The 23,182-nt window shown below is 37.9% G+C and overlaps 1 protein-coding gene across 3 annotated transcripts in view; it reads right to left on the reverse strand.

Annotated features, from left to right (window-relative positions):
- Window positions 1-1,950: 1,950 nt before the first annotated feature.
- Window positions 1,951-23,182, reverse strand: part of zfyve16.S (zinc finger FYVE-type containing 16 S homeolog) — a 44,403-nt gene continuing 23,171 nt past the window's right edge. For 2 of the 3 annotated variants that reach the window (XM_018244402.2, XM_018244401.2), the window contains 13 exons: window positions 22,906-23,051; window positions 20,750-20,990; window positions 18,754-18,873; window positions 17,231-17,386; window positions 14,043-14,267; window positions 12,135-12,217; window positions 10,381-10,485; window positions 9,727-9,877; window positions 9,262-9,342; window positions 6,693-6,855; window positions 6,063-6,168; window positions 4,788-4,955; window positions 1,951-2,704 (listed from right to left, as the gene is read on the reverse strand). In XM_018244402.2, the coding sequence (XP_018099891.1) occupies window positions 2,543-2,704; window positions 4,788-4,955; window positions 6,063-6,168; window positions 6,693-6,855; window positions 9,262-9,342; window positions 9,727-9,877; window positions 10,381-10,485; window positions 12,135-12,217; window positions 14,043-14,267; window positions 17,231-17,386; window positions 18,754-18,873; window positions 20,750-20,990; window positions 22,906-23,051 (1,907 nt within the window). In that variant the 3' untranslated portion in view covers window positions 1,951-2,542. The remainder of the gene's footprint in view (window positions 2,705-4,787; window positions 4,956-6,062; window positions 6,169-6,692; window positions 6,856-9,261; window positions 9,343-9,726; window positions 9,878-10,380; window positions 10,486-12,134; window positions 12,218-14,042; window positions 14,268-17,230; window positions 17,387-18,753; window positions 18,874-20,749; window positions 20,991-22,905; window positions 23,052-23,182) is intronic. The other variant, XM_041580490.1, reaches the window with a different exon arrangement.

The following is a 23,182-nucleotide window of genomic DNA, read 5'->3' on the forward strand; positions in this document are numbered from 1 at the left end:
AAACAGAATAAAACAAGCTGATGTTAGGCAAGAAAAGAAAATCCTAATACATATAAGCAAACACAGTATTCTGGCTGAGTGCCTTGCCTCTTCAGGTATAATTATACAGCACTTACATTAGCACAATGTGCCTAATTTTGCACGCAGGTTAAGAACACACCTTGGGACTAAATACGGTAAAGTCCTCTGTATCCTCACACATCTGATTTATCAAAATAGCATCATTTTTGTTAGGAACAAAGCAATGCACAATGTTACCTCACTGGGATTTGATGAGTGTGACTTAAGCTGGCCATAGATGTTGAGATTTTTAAAAGATCCGATCCTCATCGTGAGACCACGATCTTCTCAGAGCGATCGTACGAATTGACCATCAACTAAAAAGACCAATTTGCCAGGAAAACAAAGGGGAGCTGCCTGCTTGGCCCTGCAAACATAGATAGATTGCACTGGGACCGACAAAGATTTTTTAACCTGGCAGATCAATTTCCTGACAGATGTCGGCCGAAAAATCGTAAGATGGTCGATCGTTCGAATCCCACTAACCGCACGATAATTTCGAAGGATTGGTCGGACTTCGCTAAAATCGGTCGTTTGGCAAGAAGAATCGTCACGTCTATAGAGAGCTTTAAGCAATACTTTCAGTATGTTTGTACTCTACTGCCACCTAAAGGGCTTCCTGCATATTTAAATGGAATTATATATCACTGTACTCTCTCAATCTACTTTGCTGTTTATATTTTTTGTGCCTAAATTTGCATTAAAGCATTGCTTTATTTAAATGGCATATGTCATTATTTTTCTTCTGAGGAATAAAGTATGAATTATCCCTGCCATATGACTCCCAGGTAGTGAAGCTTCAGACAGAATGTTTGGCACCAGGGATCCTCTTGCTATAGCCACTATATACAAGTAAATGTGGAATGAGGCCAGTTTACATATTGTGGGGCACTGATATGTAACCAAAAGCATCCAGTCAGTAGTTAATTTTTACTGGACTAGTCTACTTTAAGATTTAGGAAAGCAAACATCTGATTGGTTGTCATAAATTTCAGAATGATACCTGTGTAACTACATAATCCTCATATTATTAGAGTAGGACTTTCCCTAATCTAGGCATGAAGGTCTCGTGATTCTATATGACCATTTGCTATATTAATGTGCTACATGTGTTAATGTATAAAAAGTAAAAATGTACGAATTGGCTCATTAGATACATGGATCTGTTTTCCATTTCTAGACTATAAATGTTTAATTTTAAATACATCTATGCCTTAAAAAGGGCATGATGTTTTAAAAAGTACTGATTTAAAATAAATATTGCTTAGTATATCTATTGCGACCTTGTACTTTGACTATGCTCTCTCTCCATCTATCTATATCTCCTTTCATCTATCCCTCTCTCTCTCCTTCCAACTATCACTCTCTCTCTCGTTCCATATATCTCTCCTTCCATCTATCTCTCCTTCCATCTATCTCTCTCTCTCCTTCCATCTATCTCTCTCTCCTTCCATCTATCTCTCTCTCTCTCCTTTCATCCATCTATCTCCTTCCATCTATCTCTCTCTCCCTCCTTCCATCTATCCCTCTCACTCCTCGCATCTATCTCTCTCTCTCCTTCCATCTCTCTCTCGCTCTCTCTCTCTCTCTCTCCTTCCATCTATCCCTCTCTCTCCTTCTCTCTCTCCTTGCATCTATCTCTCTCCTTGCATCTATCTCTCACTCTCTCCTTCCATCTATCTCTAGCTCTCTCTCCCTCCATCTATCTCTCCTTCCATTTCTCTCTCTCTTTCTCTCTTTTTCCCTCTCTCTCCCTCCCTCTCTCCTTCCACCTCTCTCTCCATCTATTTCCCTCTCGCTCTCTCTCTCTCTGTTTTAGGAAAGCAACAAAGGCTGGCAGTGTGTTAATAATGCTAAAAAAATCACTACCATAACACGCAGCTATCTTTAGTGTTCTCCTACCATACATACACAATATAGTGACAAAGAATGAAAAGGAGAAGGAAAAAGTAACACAACATAAAGTAAAGGAAACAATGAGAATGAGTGGATGGGTAATGTAGGAGGTTATTTAAAGAACCAGTAACGTAAAATTTTGTTTTTTTTAAATTTTTTGTATATGACGAAAAAAGATGTTTAACTTTAAAAACTCCGCTTGCGCTCCTCTTCAGAAAAGGCGATGATCCATTGTGTGACGCTCGATTTCTCCTCCCTGCCTTCTATAAGAGATAGCCATGGAGAAGAAATCGAGCAATGGATTGTCGCCTTGTCTGAAGAGGAGCCCAAGCGGAGTTTCGGTAAGTTATTTTTTAATAAAGACTTTGTGATTTTTAAGTTAAATATGTCTTGGTGCTTTTTTTTTCCGTTATATACAAACAAAATTTTTAAAAAAAGAATTTACATTACTGGTCCTTTAACTAAACCATATAAAACACTGAAGCTTGTTTCGTTTGTCACATTCCTCAAAAAGCTACAGATGATGCGCTTGAAAGCCTGGGAATAGCAAAGTGACCTTTGTTTCACACAGATTCCTTGATCTCGGCTAATTCAGGTTTTCAATTAAGAAAAAGATCAGCTCCATCACCAGAGGTAAAATGCTTGTGTCTGATGTTCTGTTGTGAATGACTGGAATAAGGGCGCAGTCGAGATCATTCAAGTAGAGCTGAGGAAGAAGCTGCCCTCTTGATCCTGCTCGATATTCAACCTAATAATACACAATATTGGAAGAAAACAAATGATTACAAAGCTACACACAGAAGGCACAACAATAATCCTAAAGGTGGCCACACACAGGCTGGCCCATGCGGAATTCCTAACAACTTGCCTGAGTGCTAAGTGGAGGAAAGAGAATACTAGAGGCCACACACATGCACGGTCTCTTTTGCAACCAATCTGAAGAATCAGAATAGCAGGAAACTTCACTTTCTTTAGCCCAATGGAAATTTTCCATCCGGATAGACTTTGATTAACCAGGATTGTAGGATTATCAGTCTAAAGATGGCCAACCCATTTGGTACTCTGACCAAACTGCCCAAGGACCACACACATGGATACTGTATGAGGGGCTGCGCATGTGCATGGCCGCTTAGCAGTTGTTCCATTCTCTTTTTTTCGTGACCGACTACCCAAACTATCAGAAGAGTAGGCATTAAAGAGCAGTGTCTCAGATTTTTGAGCCGTTTGGTCAAAATCGGTCAAACTGCCTGATCTGGGCAGACATGGCCAGTTTAACACTGAGCTCACAATCACAACACACATAGTAAAACACTGTAACCAATTGTATCAGTCTGACCAATGCTTACTATTTCTAGGCTTTTGGAGCTACAACAGGCAAGGTAAAATGTCTACTATCAATAAAGTTGTGGTAAGGCCATCAATGTTTACATTTTGTTCAAGCAAGGGCTAGCAGATCACTTGAAAATACAGGGTCACTTGTAAAAAGTGGTTGCACTACTGCAATGATACACCAAGAATATCCTGACTGCTCCCTGCAGTATTCCTGAAGGGACAAAATCCCTTTTCATAGTATTATTGTAATATTGCAGTGCTTAGCAGAATAAAATAAATATACTGTGGTAGTTCATTTTAAAGCAGTCCCAACTGCTGCCTGTACAGCATGTTACATACCACTCTTTTCTGCTGGATACAGCACCCTCTTCTACATCTGATTGAGGGAATATATGCTTTGTACAATATATGCACCTCATATGCACGCTATTATACAGTAACTGCTACAGAGGCAATACATTAGATAGCTGTAAGCTATACTGTGTGTTTCAGAGCAGTATCAGCTCAGTTCCACAGGGTTCAAAAACAGGCCCCGTGTCAGTTGCTGCCTCTGTTTTAGAGAAATGACAGTCTGGTCAGAAGAACTGTCAAAAATAGACATTTTAATAATATGACGGAAATGTTCATTTTAAGCAGTTTTCCAATACGCAAGGATTAAACATTGTTATTTGGAAATGTAACTACAATTGCACGGCACTGGTTCGGACTACTGGAACTATTGGAAACTCTGCTTTCCTAGAGCCAATACATGATTTGTTACAATTGGCAGTAATGCAGTACTCTGCATACATTACATAATCTAATTTTCCATGGATAGGAGTGGAATATAGCAAAACCCAAACTTTATGTATTTCGTAGCATCTCACCACTAACTCAGAAGCAAGTAGTACTCAACTGCTTGCTTCTGGGGAAGTGGCAAGACACCACAAAATGTGTAAAGTTTGGATTTTGCTATAAGCCACAGATAACCATGTATAGCTAAAATGTAAATAAAAAAATATTGGAAGCAACTTAAACTGCTTCCAATATGGGTTGCACCCAACTAGGGCACATATATATACTTGCAGCATGGAGTGACAGCTGTCCCTTATGGCCAGTGTGTGCTGTTTTCATTTTTAAACACATATGATTTCTCACACTACCTTTGCAGATTTCTGTTGAATATTTTTTAGTTTTCAGAGCCACCAGTGCAAAGAATAGCAAGGGCCAGACATCGCAATTACATTCACAAATAACTTTAAAACCACTGAACATTTTTAAAGAAATATATTGAATAGTCAAAAAAGTCATAACTTTTGGTTTGATGCACTCTTGTGGTCGTGGAGATACTCTTGATAATTTCCGGCTTATATATCACTGAACTGTTGCTCAGTTTATGAATAGAATTTTGGATATTGAAAAGTTGCTTTCAAAAATATTTTCTTTCCTCCTCTTTGAAAGGGTAGAAAAAATACAGAAATGCATATCAAGCTGCCATATTAATAATCAATGGAACTTACCATGTCAATATCCATAGAGACTCTCAAGCCAATCCTATTCATTCCACTGTCCTTTAAAGTCTTGATGTGAGGACAAAGAGCAGCAGCACAGGCTGTGGCTATCTCCTTGGCGAACTGAGAATGAGCCACTTCACTGTTTGGCTCACCATCCCTTAACAGATAAAACACCTAAAAACAACAATGTGCCAACGGTCAAGGTTCTTAAGGCAGTGGAATTCAATTTTATTTTCTTTATTTATTTTCTTTTATTTTATCTTTTCTTTTTCTTTAATAGTATTTTATTTTCTCCTTTTGTTGTTTCCCTTTTTTTTTTTCTTTTTTTTTTTCTCTTCTGTACTTTACAGTTCTCCTTTTTCTTCTTGAATTATATGTATAAAAGGAAAACGTGCAGTGTCTACCCTTTATACTGTGTGGACTTGATACATGCTCAGCTATCATGTCATCTGCTCTGTATGTTATTCAGTTTGGATTTAGCTACTTCACTGTTAACAAAAGGGATGTTTTCATCGCTGTCTATGTCTGTGAGATAACAGTAACAATACTGACGGATTTGTTGTTATGCACGCTTTTCTCAATAAAAAAAAACCAACAACAATGTATATTCAAAAACATTGTATCTTCATCAATGTCTAGTCTTTAGGCTTTTGCTTTGCACATAGAATACACAGTAATAAAAGCAAATTGAGATTATGCATATGGATGAGAGCTTGATTTGTTACTGAAATTACAGAAACAAAAATCGCCACACACACTATGGCTATTGCAGCTTATGTAAAATGGCTGTGCCAAGGCAAGAAATATGGGCAGTTTTCCTAAAATGCATGTTTACAAAAAAGCAATGTAGAACCCACAGAAAGACGAGGCTTGTGTGAAAATAAAAATTGTATTATTATAAATGGGGGTAATGATGTTATAACTGTATCCCTTACTTACATGGACATGGCCACCATTTAAAAAAGGCACCACAGCAGTCATAGCATTAAGAAATAGTTATAGCATTAAGAAATAAAAAGACACACTGATAATCCATTATTTAAAAGTACAGATTTGCTCGGCCCTAGGCCCGCAGAATTTCTGAGGGCAGCATGCCACCCAGCCACATCCCAATTAGTTACATGCACTGGAGACATGCGGGAGATTTACAAATCTCCCACTCACCAGTCTCCAGTGCTGCCAGACTGTGCACACATAAGAAGGGAAAGGGGAATAGGAAGGAAGAGACGTGTGGACCAAGCCTAGGGGTGCCCGGTCCTGATTATTCATTTATCATCTTACCTCTGTACATTTCACAGTTTTATCATTGACTTCAAAGTCTGTTTCCTGACCAATTCTTTCACTTGGAATTCCTTCCATAGATTGACCATCAATGGGGCTTGTAATCCTGCAAAGAGAGGCAGCTTAAAGGCACAGAAAATGCAGTGAAGGGGAATAATTGTGACAAATACTTACAAATTCCTTAAACTGGAAAGCTGGTCATAACTGAAGAGCTGCTCAATTGGCAAGCTCTTCTTGACCTTGAGGAGGGTGATATCAGGCTGATCCGATCGTTGGGCCCTAGGGTCCAAAGATCCAATCACACATATACAGGATGTGGACCAAATCAATGAACCAATTTTAAGGATTTTTAAACCTGTCCAATTGATATCTAGCCAATTTTCAGCCAGATGTCAGTCCGGGAATCCTGTAGGAGGGCCCCTTTCAAGAGCCAATAAGCTGCTGACTAGGTCTATTGGCAGCTTTTATTGGCACATGTATGGCTACCTTAACTGATTGATCATACACATGCATAAAGGGTGTACAAAGTGAGAAGCTCACTGAATAAAACTATGATGTCCAGAAAAGCCAAAAAAAACCCAATATCAGCAAAAAGTACATGTGTAATCTAAATTAAGTTTTCATTTTTACCCTTTGTTTTGCTTTTCTTCAGTCTCCACCCAACAAATAGTAACCTCTTCCATCGAGTCTGCAGAATCAATCTTTCCACATGCAATTCTGAAATCCTTCTTGTCTCTGAGTGCTTGCCACAAAGCTTCCATCATGTCTGGCATTATTTGTACCATTAGCCCATCTTATAAGTATAAGTTAAAGGAAAATAAATGGGATCAGAACGAATTACAATTTTCTCATACCCCTTTTCTAAAATGTTTTTCTTTGAATGCTGTATGTAAAATGTGTTGAGTTGTACTCCATAGGTAATGCTGATACAATTCTGCATAGAGAAACCTTGTACATGGCCTATATAAAATTGTTAATAAAACAGATAGTAGTTTTATAGTTAAAGTGTTGTTTAAAGTTCTATTCTTGTCACACACACACTTTCTAATGCTCCCTCACATAAGGGGGGATGTCATCAATATATGCAAGCACGTTTAAAGGAGAAAGAAAGGTCTTTTTACTTAGGGTGCCAAAAATTAGGCACGTGATCGCATTTACTTACCTGAAATCCTGGGATGGGCCACCTATTGGGAGAAAACTGCACTGGCCCGGGATTCTTCCAGCGAGCACAATGGAGCGGTCGTCTTCCGGCTTCTTCTTTCTTAAAATTTCCCAGTGCAGACTCATACACAGCAAAACAAAATAGCTGGCTTTTTTGTTAAAGTTTGGTTTTTCGCTCTATTGCACATGTGCAGCCGGGAGAACGCCAGAAGACGGTCGCTCCGTGGTGCTTGCTGGAAGAATCCCGGGCCGGTGCAGTTTTCTCCTAATAGGAGCACCAGCCTGGGGTTTCCGGTAGATAAATCCGATCACTTGGGGGTGCCTAACTTTTGGCACCCCCAAGTAAAAAGACCTTTCCTTCTTTAAAATTCAGCATTGCTTGCAATGCAAAATCATTCACTGGCGAATATTACATCCCTAAGCAAAGGTTAGCGTTAACACCATCTCTGGAGTTTTGTTAAATATTTTTTTGCAAAATATGCTTTGTAATTGCAATTGTATTACATACACTGCACATGTTCACTAAAGCCATTTGGTTGCAAACTATAAGAGGAAGTCATTGAGGTCTATAATTGGTCAAAAAGGACACAAACATGGTCGCTAACATTAGCAATGGTCTTTGTAAACGTTTTTTTGTGCCAACAAAACATATTACAACCCCCAAGAGTATTATTATCTCCTTACAAAGCTGGTAGGGTCTGAAAACAACTGTGGCCAGTAATTGGAAACTACCAAGTATAGTATTTGTAGAAGTAACCCCATAAATTTGCATGATTCTGCAGAAAAGTATACAGGCCATTCATGGACATGCCAAGACCAATTACCAGCATATGTCACATGTGCCTGCTAATTCCTCCCAGCCACTGGATCAATAAAACAAATCATAGGTGTACTCAAGCTCACACAAATTGCACAATCAGGTTTATTCATTGGCCTGCTGGAACATCAGATCTTCCCTGGCATCAATAATCACCTCTGGCTCGCTACAGTTGTTGGTCTGGTCACTACTGTTTTATACTGTATAGGCAAAATCATAACCTCTAAATTAAAATATACAGGTGTATACAATGTTCCAAGACTAAATAACCTTCAGGAAAATTGATTTTATACAGGTCATGAATAAAGTAATGTCTAATACCCTTATATTTTAACACGGGGATATAATATTTTGTATAGACTAAACAAGTTGCCATTTACAATGACTGATGCGATGCAGGTGGTATCATTTGTGATTTATAAAGATGTATATACAGATTATTCATGGGTCTTGTGTGTTATACTATCATTAAAGGGAATCTGTCATGATTTTTATGTCGTTTTTATTTCTAAATTACGTTAACACTGCAAATAATTCACTCTACCATATAAAATTTCTTTCCTAAACCAGCAACTGTATTTTTTTTTGTAGCTGTAATATTGGTGTGTAGGCGCCATCTCAGGTCATTTTGCCTGGTCATGTGCTTTCAGAAAGAGCCAGCATTTTAGGATAGAACTGCTTTCTGGCAGACGGTTGTTTCTCCTACTCAATGTTACTGAATGTGTCGCAGTGGGACATGGATTTTACTATTGAGTGCTGTTCTTAGATCTACCAGGGAGCTGTTATCTTGTGTTAGGGAGCTGCTATCTGGTTACCTACCCATTGTTCTGTTCTTAGGCTTATGGGGGGAGGGGTGATATCACTCCAACTTGCAGTACAGCAGTAAATAGTGACTGAAGTTTATCAGAGCACAAGTCACATGATTGGGGCAGCTGGGAAACTGACAATATGTCTAGCCCAATGTCAGATCTTAAAATTAAATATAAAAAAATATGTTTGCTCTTTTGAGAAACTGATTTCAGTGCAGAATTCTGCTGGAGCAGCACTATTAACTGATGCATTTTGAAAAAAAACATTCATGACAGACTCACTTTAAATGCCTCAGTGACTTCTAATTTCAGTATGAGATTCATTGTAATGAACTGCAATACAGGTAAACAAACTTCCATTTCAAGAAGGCAAAGACATATGAAATGATACATGTTAAAACCATATACATACCTTCTACTATGCTAGACTTGGCAAGAAATCCTGAGGACGTTTTCAGAGCTCCGTTAAAAACAACGAAACTTGCACCCGTAACTAAACAAAATGAATAATCAACAGTAAAACAGTGAAACTATGAGCAAACCAAAGCACAACAGACTGGTGTTTTTAAAGATTATGTGTGCATGCATCAAAATAAATCCACGTCAAATAATAGCGTAAAACAAACATCTGTCATGGTAGACTATTTGTTTTACGCTCTACTACATCTGCTAGGAAAGGAAGCCCCCCAATAAGATATATTGGATCTAAACGTCAATGAATATCTGACACCCAACTCCTGCATGCAGACAGAATGAAGAGAAACAGATGCTAAGAGAGGGGTAGTGAAAACGAACTTATTCTTATTTCAGTATGAGGAAGCCTATATGAAATTTCCATTTTTGCGATAATTCCCCTTTTTTAAATATTAAACTTCACCTTCTCTGGCCTTTCCAGGAGTGCTGTTTGCTTGTGTTTGGTAGATTCCATCGCTGTTCTGAACACACACCAGGTGAGAGTCTGCTTCCAGGCTAAAGCTAGCACCAATGCTTATGACATGCTCATTACAAGCATGAATGACTTTAAGGATCTTAAAGGAAAAAAAAAAGGTAGTTGTTGATCAGGAACAGCACAAACTATTCTTCAGTCAGCCTGAGCTGAAGCGGGTTGTGTTCCACTTAAAATCTGAGAAATAGCTGAGACTAATACATACCAGCCCCCTGTTCCAAATACAAACATTTGCCTAAATAGGTCATCGCTTTCTCCATCTTATATACAATGCTAAAACTTGCACAACACATTATGAATTACTAATATCATTGATGCAAAACACCAAGATATAGCTTAATTCCCCTTGTAGTCTGAAAAGTACATGGACAATATTCCATCTATATCTTTATTTAAACAAAGATGATGATATTGAACCTTATTAACAATAGTATTTAGTTCTTGACAATGGAATTTCTTCAGAAGAAGAAATGAAAAACATTTCTCTAATAATGCCAAAAGTCATTACTTCAAAGTTGTGTGCTGGTGTTCTGCCTGCACAACAACACTGGAAATCCATGAAAAACACTATGTTGTGTAACTTACTTCATTGTGTCTCTTTGAAGGGATCTTTATGGAAATGTTTCCCACTTGCATGTGTATTAGCAAACCATCAACATGTGGTATAGTGTACTGGTAATTTCTAAGGTCCTGTAAAATACAAAAAGGGGTGAAGGTGTGTAACATTTTCCATTCTAAGGGTGAACATTGTGCTTTTACCAATAATATTACACAAGTTTGCATATGTGTCAAGGATTAGGTAGGGGGAGCTGTGGAGACTAAAGGGAAAGGGCGAGTCCTTGAGGCAGGAGCTGTATGTGCCTAGGGAACACTTGAAGGGAAAGCAGGAACAGGTTGATGAGGGCGAAGAGTCAGTCTGGATCAGGTGCAGAACAGGACGGAGAGGGCGAAGATCAGGACTGGACTGGGCAGGAAGAAGAGGGCGACGACTCAACAGGAACAGACTGGACGGGGCAGGAGTGGACCAGGAACAGACTGGATGGGACAGGACGGTGCGGGCGTAGATCAGATCAAACTGGGGATAGAGTGCAGAGGGAGACTGGAGCGGATAGCAAGACAGGACTGGAGCAGATAGCAAGACAGGACTGGAGCGGATAGCAAGACAGGAGCAGAAGGAGACTAGAGTGGATAACGAGAGGGCTGGAGCAAGGGAGCAAGAGAGGACTGGAGCAAGATAGCAAGAGAGGGACAAGGTACAAGGCGGAACAGGAAGCAGAAATCAGGAACAAGCAAGGCAGGGTCGGATCAAGGTCAAGGCTGGGAAGGTACAAGATAAGGTAAAGCAGGACAAGACAAGGACAGGCAGACAAGGCAAGGAGGAATAACAAGGGAAAAGAGCAAGAACTACCTAGTTAGGGGCGCTGCCGCAGTACTAGGAAAACCATGCAATGCTCTGGCAAGGAGTGGTCTAAGTGCTGCTCTTAAATAGGGAAGAGTCAGCCCTGATTGGCTGATTAAACTAGGCAGCAGCTGGGTTGGGGCTGTAGATGCCAAACAGGCTGCAGCTGAGCTGGGGCTGGAGAGGCCAATCAGGCGGCAGCTGGGCTGGGACTGCAGAGACCAGGTTACACATAGCGAGCAACCCTACAGGCTGCTCACCTGGCCAAATGGTTAAGGTACCGAGCCAGAAACCCAAAGGTCCCCGGCTCGAATCCCTGCAATACCTGACAATATGTATATGGATACTAGAGATTCAATGTAAAAGAAAATCTCTACATAGTACCAGAGGCATAAGATCTCTTATTCAGAAATCCTACAGCCAGAAAGATCCTATTACCCAGTGTACTGTATAATAAAGAATTATTAATTTTTGACAGATTACCCTTTCCTCTGTATAACATCAGCAACTGGTATTTGATATTAACTAAAGGTGGCCATACATGGGCAGATTTCATTAAGCGAAATGACCAATTTTAAAACCAACCATTAAAATCATGAAAACAGTTTTAAAATTTATGATTATTCTGACCACATCAACCCAACAGTCGATCGGATAGGTTTAAAAATTTTCTATGAAATAATCAAATCAGTGAGTGGATAGGACAACCAGATAATCACTGATCTCGGAATCATTTGTTATAATGATTAACCTACAAGATCGTTCACAGGGTAGCAACAAAATCTATATGTATTTGGCCATCTTAACTTGATGTTTAAATATTCTTTATTTGACTGGAGGCCTTACATCCAAGCCTTATGGATAAGAGGTGTATATATAAATTATATCCAGGCTTATATTCCAAAAACAGGAAAACGTAAAATAAAGAAAAAGTACATACGGTTAGTAAGTTGATTATTGTATGTCCTATTTCTCCAAATAATGGCTTTCGATGTCTTCTGCTCATCAGTGGGCAGGGGTACACTTGAAAATAAAACGTGTATTTATAATAGAAATGCATAGAAGAGGCGCATACTAAAACACGTAACTTATAAAAAGGCGTTTTAGTGTTGAGTGCAGTAAAGAATGGGGTGAACTTACCCAATAGGACAGGGGGTCCAGGTGCTCAAGCCCCAGACCTTCAGCTCAGGGAGGCAATTATTGCAAATAGATAATGAAGGGCTGGCACATACCAGACCACACTCCAAAAATTGATGTAGTAAAAAAGTATTTATTTAAGCAAAAACATCACAGCAAAGCCTAACACGTTTCGTGCCTTAGGGGCACTTAGTCATAGGCTGAGGTTTAGGCTTATTTAGTCAGAGGCTGTTAGTCAGCCTATGACTAAGTGCCCCTAAGGCACAAACGCGTTAGGCTTTGCTGTGATGTTTTTGCTTCAATAAATACTTTTTTACTACATCAATTTTTGGAGTGTGGTCTGGTATGGAGAGTGGAAACATTGTGTGACCTGACTGAATCCAGACTCCTGGACTATTTACAACCCACCCTAATTCATTGTATTATCTCTTCACTGATCCAACAGAATATATGCTGTGCCTTTCTACCTTTCATTTGTATTTTGCCTGACGAAGGAGCCTTGGTGCTCCGAAAGCTTGCAATGTATTTTTATTTTTAGCCAATATAGGTATCACTTCTACAATACTTTTTGTATTTGTTTGTTTTTTTATTTGTTATTTTTGCTACTGGCTAACACAGTACCACAGTTTTTGTTTTGTTTTTAAATAACCTCCCAGTCGAATTGTGAGTATATTTGAATTAAAAAAAATTCACATGAATTTAAAAGTCAACCTTTGATAAATGGGCCTCTAAATGTTATTAACAACACGCCTGAGACCACACTTAAAGGAAAAGTGTGTCACTAAGTTTTCCTTTTATGTACTAGCCTGGGGACAGGGGCGTAACTATAGAGGAAGCAGACCCTGCAGTTGCAGGGGGGCCCAGGAGTGTAGGGGGCCCAGTGAGACCCTAATTAATTAGCAATTTTAATATATCTTGGTAAAATAGGCCAACTTATAAATATTTTGGGGCCATAAATTGAATTTGCTATGGGGCTCAGTAACAACTAGTTACGCCACTGCCTGGGGAATAAAGATTTAAAAGACCACCAGATTCTCGTTTGCTTACCATTTCTACACATCCGCAGCACCGACTGACACCTGTGCATGCGCAGAACAGTAAAATTGAAAAGCCCAAGTGCAAACGAGGGACACCTCGAAATACAGTAAGTTTATGGCACTCTAAGTTATTTCCTGGGCTGGAGTTCTGGCCTAGGGGAAACACTTTGATTCTATTTGTTGGGATTCTATTGTGTGGTACCCAACATTCTGGGAATAAACCTTCCTTATATAGGATCAATGCCCAGTCAAAACTATGCTATGCTTATTTTCCAGGAAGCTAAACAGCCAAGCTGCACATTATACTGGGCCTGTCCCCAGCAAAAGCAAATATACAGTTACTAGACACAATGTATCAAATAACCAGATATTTATATTAGAACAACATTGAATGTTTAACTGGGTATTTACAGAAGAACCCCCATTTTACGTTTTTCAGAGGACCACAAAACAACAATGTAAAATGAGGGGAAACTTAAAATCAGGGCGATGTAAAATTGAGGTTCCACTGTATATACATGTATGTGTACCACTTAAAAATTGATTGTTGATTACATATATTTGTATTCTCTTTCTAAAAGCCCTCATTGGTCGCATTTTTCTATAAACAAGTTCCCAAATGCCATAACTTCTATTAAACGACAAAGATAAATTTAAATGAAGAAAAAACTCACCACCAGATTCAGCTCCCAGTCTAAGCATAAGTCGAATCGGAAAAACTTTTGCCCAAGGTGCCTCCATTTTCTGGATGATAACTCCACACAAAAAAGGACTATTGGGTAAAGGGAGACCAGTGAGATCCTGAAAAGTAGGGGCAAAAAATAGGAATCCACCATGATCCTTGCTACTGAGAAAGCTTTCAGTAAATGTAATATTTTCCAGATCGCCTACATATCTTCCTGTTAAAAAATATACAAATGAAAATTAGATGGCATAAGTTTTTATAGTTTGAGTCAATTTATGTCTTAAATTCATTTTCGTTGCTATAAGGTGTATAATCTCATCTATTTTGTATGTATTATCATAAATACAGATTAGGTTTTGTCTCAAAGTTTTATTATCATTTATTGTAGGAACAAAAGCTGAGAAATGATTTCATGATGATTGTAACACTGTTCTTTTTCAATAAGCATAAATATCCCATTAAAAGTATCACAATATAGATTGCATTGCTACTTGGTTTGCATGCATACATGTGAGAAATCAACAGCAAGACAGAATAAACCCTAAATCTGAAGGATCTTACCAGCGTCTGCCAAAAGCATCTCAGTTACTCCTTCCTGATCAAATGCAATTAGCTCTTACATATGTGGAAGGCAAGAGGAGAAACAGCCATTGCGAGAAAAACACCAGAAACAATAAAAAGTGTTCATTTGTTTCATGTAGAGAGTCACAAATTACATTATTGTCTCATGTAAGAGCAAAACCCATTGTATAACAAAGCTTAGCTATTATATGTTTTGTAACCTGTTTTTGCAATTTTTCAACTAAAGCTGCTGCCCCAATGACATTACTATTTTTTATAGTAGTGTTTCTGAAGCAAACACAATATTTACCATTGTATGTTAATGTTATATTATGTTTTAGTGCATGTAAACCACTTTCTTTATGGATGGCATTTCACACCAGGCATTGTTTTCTCCAGTGTATCTACACCGAAAAGATAATGCCAATCCATATGCTTCTGCCTGACATCAGTATGCACGGACATAGCATCGCCCAGGACAGACAGGATGGATTTTAGCATGGAAAAGAGAATATGCATTTTTGAACCAACATCTGCCCTGTCTGTGCACACTTATGCCCAGGTAGAAACAAGCAATTGCTCACCTGCTTTAGCTATGTCAGGGAGAAAAACACCTAGGAACAGATTTATCAAAGGTTGAATTTTAAATCTATGTGATTTTTTTTTTTACTATATTCTTTTTTTTTTAATAAGAATTTTTATCAAATAAATTCAGATACACAACTCGGGAGGTTATTTAAGAAAAAAATCTTGAACGTCTAGAACTCGGACTAATATTACCGACCAGAAAACTTGTATCGAATTCAACTAAACTCAAATTTAATTTTTCTCCAAAAAAAAGAGTCAGGAAGGCTATTGACATTTTCAAATGGATCACTGGACCTCTGCCATTGACTTCTAGATGAACTCAGCAGGTTTTAGGTGGCAAATAGTCGAATTCGAGTTGTTCCCAGGGTCAAGGTATGATAAATGTCGAATTCAAATACGAATTTATGTTTGGATTATTCCCAACTTGAATTTGTGAGTTTTGACCAAAAATCCAACTACAAAATTTGAATTTTGTTATGAGTGTCAGTGAAACACACATGCTCAGTGGGCACTGAGCAGCTGTTGAGAAGCTAAGCTTAAAGGAAAACTAAGCCCTAAAGTTAAAAAACCCTACCCCCCTACCCTACATAGACCCCCCTCCCCTAAGTCTTTACTTACCCCTCCGTGCAGATTCTGTCCAGCAGAGTTCACGGCAGCCATCTTCTTCTCTTCAGTAATCTTCGGAATGAGACAGGCGTATTGGTGCATGTGCAGTTGAAACAATTTTCTGTTTCGTGACAACTGCACATGCACCGAAACTCACGAAAATTGCCAACGTGCCGGTCTCATTCCGGAAATTACCGAATCGGCTGAAGATGGCTGCCGTGAAACCCGCTGGACAGCAGCTAGGCTGGGGGGGGAGAGAAGGGAGGGGGGGGTCTATGTAGGGTAGGGGGATGGGGTTTTTTAACTTTAGGGTTTAGTTCTCCTTTAAGAGTTGTCACAAATTATCAAGCAGAAAATGAGGTTCACCTGTCATATTAGCAGATGCTACAGGGCTGATTATTAAATGCTGATTTTAATTGTGCTGGTTTCGGACGCTGATATGTACCAATAAACCACTAATTAATTACTTAGCCTTATAGTGTGACATATATATATATATATATATATATATATATATATATATATATATATATATATATATATATATAATACACAAAAGCCATGAATATCTTGTAAATTATATCCTTATAAACGGTGAGTAGTGATGTCACCAGTTATAAACGGTGAGTAGTGATGTAATTTCTGTCACATGACTCACTAAAATTTGTGTATTATAATTAATAAAGTACCCCCAGTTGTAAAATATGAGGATATTATAAGTTACCTCGGAGTTCCATGACCTGTATAAAAACACTCGGCCTTCGGCCTCGTGTTTTTATATGGTCATGAAACTCCTCGGTAACTTATAATATCCTTATATTTTACAAGAGGGGGTACTTTATTCACTATATATATATATATATATATATATATATATATATATATATATATATATATATATATATATATATATATATATATATATATATATATATATATATATATATATATATATATATTTATATTTACTATATTGTGCATCGGTCCCTAAACTCAGTAACAAAGCTTGGAATCTGTAACCATAAGAAAAATGTCAGCATATTCGCAGCCCTGTGTGCCAGAATAAATCATTACATTTCTGCTATTTTTGTAGGACTGAATGGTTATGTTGGTCACTGAAAGTGATGGTGACGCAGCCTAGTATAGAAGAACCTACCCCACAAAGCACTGGTTTGTACAATGTAGCACAGGATATACAGCTCCTATATCAGTTAATACCATACAGTGAATTGATTAGCAAAAATAATCGTCTGAAGGGAAAGTACGGGTAATACTGCCTAATTAGGATTTATCTTCAATTCAGTTTTATTTTGCCTTAAACTGTAATAGTGCATTCTAGGTGCAGCCAACACTTTTTGCCAATGGCATAAACATTTAAAGAATATTTACGTACTTTAGTAACTATAATGATAATAAAAGTACCTTTTTGAGCTTCTCTGTAAATATCAATAAAAACTCTGAACATATCCTTTGGGAGAACTTCTTCATTTTCCAAACAAGCCAGTAGAATAACAATTTCTGCCTGACCCAGGCCATGTAACCCATTTGTTGAGAAAAACCAGCATTTTTCAGAGGCATCTGGGAACCAAAAAGCAGAATAGTAAATTGGCATATATCCAAAACTTTCCCCAACAAATCCCCTCAGCTTGGATAATAAACTGTCATGGCTATTTAGAACCTATCTGCATAGGTCCTATAGCTTATAGATTAATAGATGCAGGATGTAACATGCAGCAACAATTTATTTCTATAAAGCTATAGAAAGGCATAAAATGCTATATAAATAGAAGCATATAAATATAGATGCCTTCATAGGACTAGAGCACTGCTGTCCTACACATAAGCAATCATTGTTGGTAGCTGTTTTAGGATATTTGGATTATAGGACACACATAATTTTCGAAGCCAAATACATAGGCCTTGTAACCAACATACTCTGTTTAAACTTGTATTTAAAAAATGTACAACCTTAGTTTCATTACTTTTATATTTGAAAGAGCGAACAGATGATCTTGTTTTCAAGCTCGGTTACCTTCCTTTCCCAGCCTATTAAAGGACATGGAAAGTTTAACTACAGAAGTAGCTAGAAATGTTGTACATTGTGTTTTGGGTTTCTATACCAGCCCAAGGCAACCAAAGCCCTTTAGCAGTAAAGATCTGTGTCTCCAAAGATGCCCCAGTAGCTCCCCATCTTCTTTTCTGCTGATTCACTGCACATGTTTTGTGCTGCTGTCACTTACTGAGCTTAGGGACCCACTCACAATATACAGTACACATAGAATAGAAATGTCACAATATAAGGCTGATTAGTAATTAATACAGATAATTACTACATGGCAGCACATAAACCAGTGCAATTAGCATCAGAATTTAATAATCAGCCCTGTAGCATCATCTTATATTACAGGCCAAACTCATTTTCTGTTTGATAATTAGCGACAACCTCTAAGCTTAGCTTCTCAACAGCTGCTCAGAGCCCACTGAGGATGTGAGTGTCACAGACACTTTCCAAGATGGTGACCCCCTGTGACAAGTTAGAATTCCTGAATAATTGCTGCTATTGACAAGCTGAAACTTTAGGCTGGTGCAATAAGTTCAGTATATAAAACATGGCATTTTTAATCCTATTCATTTTTAGTGTTTAGTTCTCCTTTAAAAGTTTGTTTATAATGAGCCCTGCTCTTCCCTTTATTGCCGTGTCACAGGCTTATAAAGAAAAATGTAATAAAAGGCATAATAATTGCTCTGGTATAGTAACACATAGCAACAAATGAAATTTACTTGTAAACAGGTGACAGGTAAATACTGCCTTCCAATTGTTCGATAAAGGTGAAAAGATCTGCTTAAAACTTTGCACTTTTTATTATTAATATTATTATTATTTCCAGGCTGATTTGATAATAGTTCTACTATAGAAGGAAGTCCCTTATAATTAAAATACTTACAGGTTACTATCTTGACATGAAGAAGGAGGTTTGCATTGAGAATGAAGGTCGCTAGGTTAAGCCCTTCTTCCAAAAGCAACAAGACCTCTTTATTAGTAGGATTGTTTTCTACTAGTGCATCTAAAACACAAGCGATATATATAGTTCAAATACAAAAAGCGGGGGGGAGGGGTAACAGAATTAATTGCAAACCAGGTTAAAAACGTGTACAGAATTCAATCTTATTTAATCACAAATAAAGGAGCAGGCATTTATATGAATTATCAGTCAGTAGGCAAAGTTATGGAATAAAAGTATGTTTTTCTACATTAGGGGGCCTATTTATTAAAGTGGACCCGTCACCCAGACATAAAAATCTGTATAATAAAAGTCCTTCTTAAATTAAATATGAAATCCAATTTCTTTTTTTTATTAAAGCATTCATAGCTGTTGTAAACTCATTAAAAAATATCAGCTGTCAATCAAGTATTGCCTACCCCGCCTCTATGCCTAGGCATAGAGGCGGGGCAAGCAATTACTTTCACTTTCCATTCAGCACTTCCTAGATGTCACCGCTCTCCCTACATTCCCCCAGCGCTCTTAATGATTTAATTATGTAACCAGGGCATGGGGATGGACATTGGGTCCCTGTCCCCTGGTGCACAAACAAGATTCTGAGATGATACAAGACTTGCCTTAATAACAGTGTCCACAAAATGGCTCTTTCCTGGTTGCTATAATTATGAGTTCTCAGACTGATGGAAACAATATTCAAATAATTTATACAGTGTAATTAAAGTTCATTTTGCTTGACTAACATGATAAAATAGGATTTGGATAATTTTGTTTGGGTGACGGTTTCCTTTAAGCCTCAATTTTTTCTGGTCGAATTTTTAGAGGGAAAAAAAACCCTAAAATTTTTCAATATTTATTATGCTCCAAAGCTGCTAAAAATCAGAATCCGAAAAACTGTAATGAAGTCAATGGCAGATTTCCCCTTTTACAATCAAAAGATGTTTTTTGACTTCATGGTTTTCAAGGGTTTTGGACAGTGTGACACTGGTTTTTGTAAAAAAAAAAAGTCAAGGTTTTCAGCCAACAATTCCAATGATTCGAATGGTCGCACAATTTTGTCGATGCTTTTTCCCGCATGTACAATTTTCGTTCAAATGTTTTAGCAAATTAAGCCAAATCTTGTTTGAGAGTTAGGTCGAATTTTTAAAATAATGAGAAAAATTTGAGTTTTAATAAATACCCCCCTAAATCTAGTCTTTTCAGCATAAATACTATGGGGTGTGTATCACTTATGAAAAGACAACAGTTTTTTTTCCAATGTAACAACATTTGTTTCCGTGGTGGAAGTAATCATTCCAGAGAAGAAACAAATTTTATATACAGGTTTACACATGTATAAATCCAATTTATGCCAATATATTGCACATTTCATGTTTACATATTTATATTTTTTTAGTGCCTTTTTGTGATATGTACTAGCTGGAGCCACGTCGTCTCGTCTCACTGTGTATTCGTTTACTGCTGAGATGACCATAAAGTTTACTTTGACTTTTTTGAATCATTCCTCCTTGCATAAAATTTGCACAGGGGATATGACAAATTCGATTGGGGGTAGTACTCAGCAAATGAACTGTGTCAAGTACTGAATTCCACAGTCCAGTCTTTACATTAGATTAAAAATGTTGTTCTTAATAATCCAAATGATAAATACAATGTTTTTCTTCCGTTTTAGAAGGGGTTGGACTTTTGAAATAAATATAAAAACTGCAAAAAAAAAAAAACTGTTGAGATAGCAAATGTCACAAAAAAATAAAAAAAATACAACTATTTTCTTAATTATAAGAATAATGATTAAAAAAAGCAGATACTGGTGGAAAACATAATAATTTTATATTTTTTCAATGATATATTTCACACCTAGAAATGGCTGTTGTTTTTTATACACACACTATATACGAGAACTGCCATGAAGGTTTTAATTCTTCCCATGAAATGGACCTACCTCCTCCGTCACCAGAAGCCAGTAAGAGAGGCGGCAGCTTTTCATCATCATCTGGTATAAGACTCAGATCTCGGCTGACACATTTATCGAGCCCACACAGCATAGAATAATCTGCAGGGGAGCTGACTTTAAAGGCACTTGGGGCTTCTGGTAAGGCTTTCTTCTCCACACATGAGTCTATTGGAGAGGTCTCCAAATGTGTCCGTTCTTCTTTTAGGTTACTGGGTGTCTGTTCAGCAGTCTGAAATGTAAGGGATATTTTATTGTTAATAAAAACTAAAATTTTAAATCTTAATTTTTTTTTTAAACTTCTAAGAAAATGGCAGTGAGTTTGAAGACAAAAATATTGCAATTCTGAGGTATTTCCAGCCCATAGATAGGCTTGGTCCTCATCCATCCCAGAGGCCTTTAGTTAATAGAGTTAGTTTAAGCAACAATACAATACCATTATTCTTTCTTTAAATTTTACTGAGACTTGCTTAAGTGCCCTTTAAGGTTCAAACAAATCATTAAAGGTATTTTAAAAGTCAATTTAATACCATTCCTTTGTTTGAATTCATATTAACATTTTTTTACACCCTACCTGTAGACTATGGAGGAAACCTCTGTGACTGTAGGACAATATTTCAATGACCACAAGGGCAAGTTACCATGCCATGCCCATTAAACATATGTATTTAAATGTCTGCATTCAAAGCAGACTGCAATTAAATATACAGGGGGGAAGTTGGTACATGGTTATTGTAGGTACCTTCTGCACTATTCTTAAAGAAAATGTATTTTAACTCTGTGAAAGCCAACACTGGTTACCTTTAGCAGATGCAGCACCACATAGATACAGAAGAACAGTAGTACAATTTACGTTTTGCATGGGACCAGAAAAAAATGGTGTAAAATCCAGGAAAAAGTAAAATCAGGGAAATATATTATGCCTATGTAGGGATGTGAAAATTTAGACATCCTTACACATTATTGACAGCCACATCCCTTGTGCTTATGTAACCCCTGTAGTTCTCACAGTGTACACTAGATGGCACTGTGTCATAGTATAAAGGTTTTGGGAACCATGCAGTCTGGGTCCATTACTTTAGCCCAACCAAGCAGGCTGGAAGGGAATGGGTATTGTGATCCTAGGACCAGTGGCCCTAGTAAAGTGATAGCATACTCTTTTATAGATCACTCTTGGAGTGATAGAGAGGTTATATAGTTGAGCAGCTCAAGGCTCCGATATTAGAGGGATTAAGATCCCACGATATTACTGACCCAGAGTAGAGACCAAAGTGTTGAGACTAGGGATGATAGGAATTCCTCTAGCTGCCACTCAAAGAGATCCTGAAAACTGGACAATACCTCTCACAAGCTGCAACTATCTCTGCTGTGTATTACCTGGCCTGCAGGGATTCAGCCTATACTGGTACTGTGAGTATATGCTACCTTTGTACTATCTGTGTTCTATGCTCCATTGTGGATATGTGCTATGTTGAATAAATACAGTTCATTGGTTAAGCATTAAAGAACTACTGGCGCCCATTTATTGTACGATTGCACCTGGTTACAGTTGCACTGCACCCTGCCTCCACCCCATTGCGATGGCTTACCCCTGAGAGAGAGGGCCTCATTTGTGGTTCCACACCACATGGAAAGTAACTAGAATTGACCACAGTACTGGCAATTTAGGCATAGAGGCGGGGCAGACAATTACTTTCACTTTCCATTCAGCACTTCCTAGATGTCACTGCTCTCCCCACATTCCCCCGTTCTCTTCACCATTTAATTGTGTAGCCAGGGCATGGGGATGGACATTGGGTCCCCCATTCTGGTGCACAAACAAGATTCTGAGATGACTGAAGGAAACAAGTATGTGTTAGCAGAAAGCAGCTCATGTGATCTGTGGCTTTTGAGCCAATTATGCCCCTTTTGTTATATGTCCTACTCTTGCTTTATTTATGTTAAAGCTACTCCATACATACAGTGTTTTCCCACTAAATGCTCTGTGTGCAAAGTGAAGTGAATCACAATGATTCAATTCTGCGTTTTAACACATATTTGTGCGCACCACAATTTGTTGTATGCACTTACCTCAAAAGAGGTTCATGCACAGAAGCACACCGCTTAAAGGAAACACTGCAGTCAGCAAAATAGTTCTATGTTCTCACCATGGGAGCTGGTAAGCTGCAAGCTGCTGGACTTAAGTCCTGTGAGGACCTCTTGACAAAAGATGAAAATTTGGTTGTGTCTGCAACTTCCCCATTAGGTAGAAGGCCATCGGCAAACCAGACCCTTTTGGGTTCTTTCTGATTTCCTGTGGGGAGAGTTACGTTTATTAACACAACATACTCATTGCATGTATTTAGTACTATATAGTCGAATTAACTCAAACTAGGGAACATCAAAATGTTTATGTATATGAACTGGGGACATTAGTACTTACCA

Source organism: Xenopus laevis, chromosome 1S, assembly GCF_017654675.1.
Source record: "Xenopus laevis strain J_2021 chromosome 1S, Xenopus_laevis_v10.1, whole genome shotgun sequence".
Lineage (NCBI taxonomy): Eukaryota > Metazoa > Chordata > Amphibia > Anura > Pipidae > Xenopus > Xenopus laevis.